This window comes from Hyla sarda, chromosome 4, assembly GCF_029499605.1.
Source record: "Hyla sarda isolate aHylSar1 chromosome 4, aHylSar1.hap1, whole genome shotgun sequence".
NCBI classification, from domain to species: domain Eukaryota; kingdom Metazoa; phylum Chordata; class Amphibia; order Anura; family Hylidae; genus Hyla; species Hyla sarda.
In genome coordinates, this window is record NC_079192.1 from 241,771,483 (window position 1) to 241,781,063 (window position 9,581).

General features: G+C 41.9%; 1 protein-coding gene across 1 annotated transcript; it reads left to right on the forward strand.

Moving 5' to 3' along the window:
• Positions 1-2,077: 2,077 nt before the first annotated feature.
• Positions 2,078-5,796, forward strand: LOC130366978 (protein spinster homolog 1-like). Its single transcript, XM_056569365.1, has 2 exons — positions 2,078-2,213; positions 4,182-5,796. The coding sequence occupies exon 2, from the start codon at positions 4,207-4,209 to the stop codon at positions 5,719-5,721; it is 1,515 nt and encodes a 504-aa protein (XP_056425340.1). The 5' UTR covers positions 2,078-2,213; positions 4,182-4,206; the 3' UTR covers positions 5,722-5,796.
• The last annotated feature ends 3,785 nt before the right edge of the window (positions 5,797-9,581 follow it).

The following is a 9,581-nucleotide window of genomic DNA, read 5'->3' on the forward strand; positions in this document are numbered from 1 at the left end:
TCCGATAAACATCAAAATGATGTGTAGGAGAGAAACCCAGTCCTTTCCACAGGACCGAGGTTTCTTCATCTGTAATGATTTGTGCAGAAATGTTGATGACTTGAAAATCCTCTTTTATTACTTTTTCCGTTTGTCCTTGTTACGCTCCGAAGCTCTTCTTCCTATGTTTTCTGCCACCGCTCCTTCCTCGTTTTTTGACTGTCTTCTGGCATTGCGATTCTTGTGAGTGTTCACATATTGCGGTTCTGAGTCCCCGCTAGTGTCCGTGGTATCTGAACAATCTGAATTTTCAGTAAACTCCTGGTCAGAAGAACTAAATTCACATGGAGCGATTCTCTGTCGTGGCTTACTTGCGACATTGAATCACTCTATTCCAGTATTCCGAAAAACCTGGCATTATCAGCTATCTCGGATATACTGATGAGTTTTTCTAAATATTCTGTGGATTTGAGACATTACATTATTGAGGTGGTAGATTTTGTGTTAAAACACAATTATTTTATGTTTGGTAACAATTTTTATTTGCAGCGCACGGGGGCTTCAATGGGAGGAAAGTCATCACCAGCTCGGTCTAACCTTTTTTTTTTTTTTGGTGGGAGGAGCAGTTTATTTTTTCTGACACCAATCCATTTTCCACATGCCTCGCATGGTATGGGAGGTATGTAGATGATGTGGTCATCATTTGGTCGTCCGACCATCTGACCGTTGATGCATTCATGACATATATCAATAATAATCGGTTCAATCTTAAAGGGGTATTCCAGGCAAAAACTTTTTTATATATATCAACTGCCTCCAGAAAGTTAAACAGATTTGTAAATTACTTCTATTAAAAAATCTTAACCCTTTCAGTACATATGAGCTTCTGAAGTTAAGGTTGTTATTTTCTGTCTAAGTGCTCTCTGATGACACCTGTCTCGGGAAACGCCCAGTTTAGAAGAGGTTTGCTATGGGGATTTGCTTCTAAACTGGGCGTTGCCCGAGACAGGTGTCATCAGAGAGGACTTAGACAGAAAAGAACAACCTTAACTTCAGAAGCTCATAAGTACTGAAAGGATTAAGATTTTTTAATTGAAGTAATTTACAAATCTGTTTAACTTTGTGGAGCCAGTTGATATATAAAAAAAAGTTTTGGCCTGGAATACCCCTTTAAGTCCCAGGATGCCCTTGGTCCTAGTGGGGTTAAAAGGTCAAAAGATTAAAATATATAAACTAAGAAGACACTGTGAAGTACGGGGATATACTCGGCAGGCCTGGAGAAATATTTTTCTAAAAGATGTTTTTATGTACTTGATGTATTTCTAGGTGTATATTAATATATATATATATATATGTCAAAGAAGAAAGCAGCACTCCTAAAGCGTGAGTAGGTTCCTCCAGCTAGGGTCCGTGTCCAGGATCCTGCATACATAGTTCCAAGGAAAATGCTGTGGCACTCAAGGTATGGTGAAAAAATGAAAACTATTTATTCATCCCAAATGTGCAAAGAGCAACGTTTCAATGGTCTCATACCATCATTATCAAGTGGCTTGATAATGATGGTGTGAGACCATTGAAACGTTGCTCTTTACACATTTGGGATGAATAAATAGTTTTCATTTTTTCACCATACCTTGAGTGCCACAGCATTTTCCTTGGAACTACGTATGCAGGATCCTGGACACGGACCCTAGCTGGAGGCACCTACTCACGCTTGGAAATATATATATATATATATATATATATATATATATATATATACACACAAATCAAAAGAAAATTTTGCAGTCTCTTGTAATACCTTTTTTTATTGGACTAACAGAATTTTGTAGAGACAAGCTTTCAGGATTTCTCCCTTTATCAAGTCCAATAGTCAAGGACTAATGATCAAAGGACTTTATAAATTATCAGGGAGGAATCCCAAAAGTTTTTCTCTACAAAATTCTGTTAGTCCAATTAAAAAGGTATTACAATCTGCATCACTGGACTAATATGGCTACTCACATTTACTATACAGATATACACATACCTGAAGATGGTTTAGAACCCTGTGATGTCACACATGCTTGTGATGATGTCACCGTAAGCTGTACAAGGAGGTGCGTGCCGGCAGCAGTTTCTTCAGTGTGTTTTGCATTCACAACCTGTGGTGCAAAGTGTTTGTTAGAGAGTTTCTATTTGCGATAGAGAATTCAAGATTTTGACCGTTCCTTGTCTGAAGAGAGAACCACAAGGTAAGTCTCAGCCTCTTCTATTCATACATACACAGGGCTTTTTGTTTGACAGTTTTTTTTTATTGCTGTTGCTTTTTTTTTAGCAAAAAAAAAAACAAGAAATTAATTTCCAAAATAAATAACAAAAGTTATATTCCTCATAGCTTTGTGATAATACTTGGCTTAGGCATTAAACATAACACAACGCACAGATAGTATCATGACCAGAGCTTTTTCTTGCAAAACTGCTAAAATGCAATTATGCCCAAAAAAGCCCCCAAGAAAAAGAGTCCTAATTCATGAAGTTCTAAAAGATATAAGTCTATGAGAAAGATTTGGTGGTGTAGTAAAAGAATAACAGAAAGATTAGGGCAGAAATATAATAGTATATAATAGAATTCTGTGTGTACTAACAATAGAAATACTCCGGGTACTCCGAAAGGGAAAATTTTCAAATCAACTTGTGGCAGAAAGTCATATAGGGGACTGATAGATCCCAATGAGGTGGGGTAGGTTCATTATTAGTAAATGTATATAGCAGGATAGCCCAATTGTATCTACAGTATGAAGTTCACATGGCCCAGTGACCATACAGCCAAGCCCTTATAATCCGCCATTACTAGGACAGATTCAGGGTTATCAGATATTACTGTGACCGGAGAGGTTCAGGTTTATCAGATATTACTAGGACCGGACAGGTTCAGGGTTATCAGATATTACTAGGACCGGACAGGTTCAGGGTTATCAGATATTACTAGGACCGGACAGGTTCAGGGTTATCAGATATTACTAGGACCGGACAGGTTCAGGGTTATCAGATATTACTAGGACCGGACAGGTTCAGGGTTATCAGATATTACTAGGACTGGACAGGTTCAGGGTTATCAGATATTACTAGGACCGGACAGGTTTAGGGTTATCAGATATTACTAGGACTGGACAGGTTCAGGGTTATCAGATATTACTAGGACCGGACAGGGTCAGGGTTATCAGATTTTACTAGGACCGGACAGGTTCAGGGTTATCAGATATTACTAGGACCGGACAGGTTCAGGGTTATCAGATATTACTAGGACCAGACAGGTTCAGGGTTATCTGATATTACTATGACCGTACATGTTCATGGTTATCAGATATTACTAGGACCGGACAGGTTCAGGGTTATCAGATTTTACTAGGACCGGACAGGTTCAGGGTTATCAGATATTACTAGGACCGGACGGGTTCAGGGTTATCAGACATTGGTAACCTCAGGGAAGACGTCTCCATATAAAACACTTATAGAGAAGCGTCTTCTTCTGAGGCTGCCATGGTCTTAGTGTTATCTTGTGGTTCTGTGTAGTGTTGAGCGGCATAGGCCATATTCGAATTTGCGATATTTCGCGAATATATGGACGAATATTCGTCATATATTTGCTACATTCGCATATTCGTAATATCCGCGTTAATTTTCGCATATACGAAAATTCGCATATGCGAAAATTAACATAAGAGAAAATTCACATATGAGAAAATTTGCATATGTGAAAATTTGCATGTACGAAAATTTACATAAGAGAAAATTCGCATATAATAAAATTAGCATATGTGAAAATTAGCATATGCGAAAATTTACATAAGCGAAAATTCGCATATAAGAAAATTAGCATATGCGAAAATTAGCATATGCAAAAATTAGCATAAGCAAAAATTCGTACGCCAGTCTCACACAGTAGTATTAGGAAACAGAGAGGGATGATCACTGTGATGTGTACTGTTTAAAAAAAAAAAAAAAATGAATATTCGTAATTGCGAATATATAGTGCTATATTCGGGAATATTCACGAATTCGCGAATATGCGATATTCGCGAATAAAATTTGAATTGCGAATATTCGCGAGCAACACTAGTTCTATGCTGGACATTTCTGCTCTTTATGAAGGATTTATTGTATAATGACAGGAATGATGACATGTTGTCTAATGTGTTCCCTTATCTCTCTCTCTCTAGTGTTTTCAGGCTCTGACCTGTGACCATGGCCTCTCCACAAGACCCATTGCTGAAGGAGGAGGAAGAAGCAATGGAGGACCATAGTGATATGGATGTAGAAAAGGGCGATATCCCTGAGAGGCAGAACCTGCCATCTCTAAGCGTGATGTCCACCGCACGTTCCATCATCACCGTAGTGATCCTCGCCTTTGTTAATTTGCTCATCTATGCAAATCGCTCCAGCGTGGCGGGGGTGCTGCCTTATATACAGAAAGCATATGACACCAATGCTAGTCTGTCCGGCTTATTGAATACATTGTTCATTGGAAGCTACGTGCTGGTCGCACCAATTGCCGGATATTTGGGCGACCACTGTAATAAGAAATATACTGTTTGCGCAGGAGTCATCGTTTGGCTGAGCATGACACTTACCCTGTCATTCATCCCTGACGGGTACTTCCTGCTCTTCCTGCTGACGAGTGGACTGGTTGGGGCCGGAGAGGCGACTTTCTGCACCATCGCCCCCTCCATCATTGCAGACCTTTTTACAAGTGACCAGCGGACCCGCATGCTGAACGTGTTTTACTCCGTCATACCTGTAGGCTGCGGACTAGGATACATCATCGGGCCCAAAGTGACTGATGCAGCAAGGGGTGATTGGCACTGGGCGTTTCGGGTCACCCCTGGCCTGGGCCTCATAGCTGTGGCTTTGATGATTTTGGTCACAAAGGAGCTTCCAAGAACGACTACAAACGGGAAGAAGAACAACAAATCCCAGAAGTTTTCAAAATGGGCGACAGATCTGAAAAAACTGTTCAAAAATCGAAGCTTCATGTTAACCACCATGGGATCGACGGCTGTATCCTTCATAGTGGGAGCCATAGGTGTATGGGGTCCGTCATACCTGACCCACGCACGAACACTCCTACAAGAGAAGGACCCTTGCCGCGCTGAACCGTGTGACTATCACGACATCCTAATATTTGGTGTGGTTACAGTCGTTTCCGGCATTCTGGGAGTTGTAGCAGGGACGGAGATAAGTAAAAGATATCGCAAATCCAACCCACGGGCGGACCCGCTTGTGTGTGGATGCGCGATGATGCTCTCCGCCCCTTTTCTTCTGTTGGCATTGACTTTTGGCAACATCAGCCTCGTTGCCACCAACATCTTCATCTTCATCGGAGAGACGCTTCTGTCAGTAAATTTCACCCTCATATCTGACATTATTCTAAAAGTAGTAACTCCCTGGAGGAGATCTTCAGCCCTGGCCGTGCAGATGACAATCTATCACCTCCTAGGTGATGCCGGCAGCCCGTACCTCATCGGCCTGATATCTGACACCTACGAACGAGGATATGCCAAATCCCCTCTTCTGAAATACCGCAGCCTGGAGTATGCCCTCATGACCTGCACCATAATGGCAGTCATCGGAGGGGCCTTTTTCATGGCCACGGCCCTATATATAGAGAGGGACGAAAAAGAAGCAGAGATGGAATCAGAACCTCCGTCATCCTCCTCCTCCTCACTGCTTCCTGCCGATGAGGACCGCGCTTCAGACTGAGGAAAAGTCATTGCTTACCTTTATCTCGTTTACTTCATTAAAAAAAAATTAAGAAAAAAATAACTGCATTTGTTCTATGTTCCACTTTACCCCTTATTCTCTACCCAGGGGCGGACACAGACAGCAGAGGGCCCTTGTGCAAAGAATGTGCCTGTGCCCCCCCCCCAAAAACATCAATTGTTCAGCACCCCCCCTCCATGTGTCACTTACTCAGGTGGACCCCCATATGTCACTTGCTTTATAAGTTTCTAATTATTTATTAAGGCCTCCCATATGCCGCAGCTCATTCAAGCCCCCCACATTAGGTAGCATAGATTCCCAACATTAGGTAGCATAGATTCCCCACATTAGGTAGCATAGTTTCCTCACATTAGGTAGCATAGTTTCCCCACATTAGGTAGCATATATTCCCTACATTAGGTAGCAGTTTCCCCACATTAGGTAGCATAGTTTGCCCACATTAGGTAGCATAGTTTCCCCACATTAGGTAGCATAGTTTCCCCACAATAGGTAGCACAGATTCCCCCATTAGGTAACATAGTTTCCCCACATTAGGTAGCATAGTTTCCCGACATTAGGTAGTACAGATTCCCCACATCAGGTAACATAGTTTCCCCACATTAGGTAACATAGTTTCCCCACATTAGGTAACATAGTTTCCCCACATTAGGTAGCATAGTTTGCCCACATTAGGTAGCACAGATTCCCCACATTAGGTGACATAGTTTCCCCACATTAGGTAGCATAGTTTCCCCACATTAGGTAGCACAGATTTCCCACATTAGGTAACATAGTTTCCCCACATTAGGTAGCATAGCTTCCCCACATTAGGTAGCATACTTTCCCCACATTAGGTAGCATAGTTTCCCCACATTAGGTAGCACAGATTCCCCATATTAGGTAACATAGTTTCCCCACATTAGGTAGCATAGATTCCTCACATTAGGTAGCCATAGCCCCCCAAACACACAGACCGACACAGACACACACAGGGACACATTTACCTGCCCTGCACAGTGCTTCTCCTCTCCGGCTGCGGCCTGACGAGTGACATCACTGATGTCCTCCTGAGCGGGTCTGCAGAAGTACGTCACTTGTGCGACGTCTCTCGTCAGACCCCGGTCGGCCGGAGGCAGACTCACTGTCTAAAGTGCCCGCTGCGCTATTATACCCCGCAGCTGCTTTAGAACAGTGAGCAGCGGCGGCGCCAACCCTACCATGAACCTACTAGGCACAAAAAAAAGGGGGCAGCAAAATGCCGCCCCTGAAAAGTGCCACCTGGGACTTATGGTCCCACCGGGTCCCATGGTAGGGCCGACCAGAGGCGGCTCTACACTTTGTGAGGCCTTAGGCGAAACTTGAACATGAGGCCCTGCTTTATTTTCTGCTGAAATTACATGGTGGTCCAGCTGTGAGATGGTTATACTGTGACATCACTGTGTATTATCCCTGTACTGTGACATCACTGTGTATTATCTCTGTACTGTGCCATCACTCTGTGTATTATCCCTGTAATGTGACATCACTGTGTATTATCTCTGTACTGTGACATCACTGTGTATTGTCCCTGTACTGTGACATCACTGTGTGTATTATCCCTGTAATGTGACATCACTGTGTATTATCCCTGCACTGTGACATCACTCTGTATATTATCCCTGTACTGTGACATCACTCTGTATATTATCCCTGTACTGTGACATCACTCTGTATATTATCCCTGTACTGTGACATCACTGTGTATTATCTCTGTACTGTGACATCACTGTGTATTGTCCCTGTACTGTGACCTCACTGTGTGTATTATCCCTGTACTGTGACATCACTGTGTATTATCCCTGTACTGTGACATCACTGTGTATTATCTCTGTACTGTGACATCACTGTGTATTATTCCTGTACTGTGACATCACTCTGTATATTATCCCTGTACTGTGACATCACTCTGTATATTATCCCTGTACTGTGACATCACTGTGCATTATTCCTGTCCTGTGACATCACTGTGTATAATTCCTGTACTGTGCCATCACTGTGTATTATTCCTGTACCGTGACATCACTGTGTATTATTCCTGTACTGTGACATCACTGTGTGTATTATCTCTGTACTGTGACATCCCTGTGTATTATCCCTGTACTGTGACGTCACTGTGTATTATCCCTGTACTATGACATCACTGGGTATATTATCCCTCCCTGTACTGTGACATCACTGTGTGTATCATCTCTGTACTGTGACATCACTGTGTATTATCTCTGTACTGTGCCATCACTCTGTGTATTATCCCTGTAATGTGACATCACTGTGTATTAACTCTGTACTGTGCCATCACTGTGTATTATCCCTGTACTGTGACGTCACTGTGTATTATCTCTGTACTGTGCCATCACTGTGTGTGTTATCCCTGTACTGTGACATCACTGTGTGTATTATCCCTGTACTGTGACATCACTGTGTATTATCCCTGTACTGTGACATCACTGTGTATTGTCCCTGTACTGTGACATCACTGTGTGTATTATCCCTGTAATGTGACATCACTGTGTATTATCCCTGCACTGTGACATCACTCTGTATATTATCCCTGTACTGTGACATCACTCTGTATATTATCCCTGTACTGTGACATCACTATGTATTATCTCTGTACTGTGACATCACTGTGTATTATCCCTGTACTGTGACATCACTGTGTATTATCTCTGTACTGTGACATCACTGTGTATTATCCCTGTACTGTGACATCACTCTGTATATCATCCCTGTACTGTGACATCACTCTGTATATTATCCCTGTACTGTGACATCACTGTGCATTATTCCTGTACCGTGACATCACTGTGTATTATTCCTGTACTGTGACATCACTGTGTATTATTCCTGTACCGTGACATCACTGTGTATTATTCCTGTACTGTGACATCACTGTGTGTATTATCTCTGTACTGTGACATCCCTGTGTATTATCCCTGTACTGTGACGTCACTCTGTATTATCCCTGTACTGTGACGTCACTGTGTATATTATCCCTGTACTATGACATCACTGTGTATATTATCCCTCCCTGTACTGTGACATCACCGTGTGTATCATCTCTGTACTGTGACATCACTGTGTATTATCCCTGTACTGTGACATCACTGTGTGTATTATCTCTGTACTGTGACATCACTGTGTGTATTATCTCTGTATTGTGACATCACTGTGTGTATTATCCCTGTACTGTGACATCACTGTGTATTATCCCTGTACTGTGACATCACTTTGTATTATCCCTGTACTGTGAAATCACTGTGTATTATCTCTGTACTGTGACATCACTGTGTGTATTATCTCTGTACTGTGACATCACTGTGTATTATCCCTGTACTGTGACGTCACTGTGTATTATCCCTGTACTGTGACGTCACTGTGTATTATCCCTGTACTATGACATCACTGTGTATATTATCCCTCCGTGTACTGTGACATCACTGTGTGTATTATCTCTGTACTGTGACATCACTGTGTATTATCCCTGTACTGTGACATCGCTGTGTGTATTATCTCTGTACTGTGACATCACTGTGTATTATCCCTGTACTGTGACATCACTGTGTATTATCCTTGTACTGTGACATCACTGTGTATATTATCCCTGTACTGTGACATCACTGTGTACATATATATACAACTGCTGCGTTGTAGGTAAAATTTTGTTTAATGAATTCATGTTTTTGCATTTAAGAAATTGCTCTTGAAATGAAATGTTCTTTTTGTATATATTTGTGCCACTTTGATCTTTCCAGTTTGCTGCTTCCAGCAAATTGCGGCCCAGTTTATGGATTACTGTGTAATGAACTACTCATGTAGCCCAC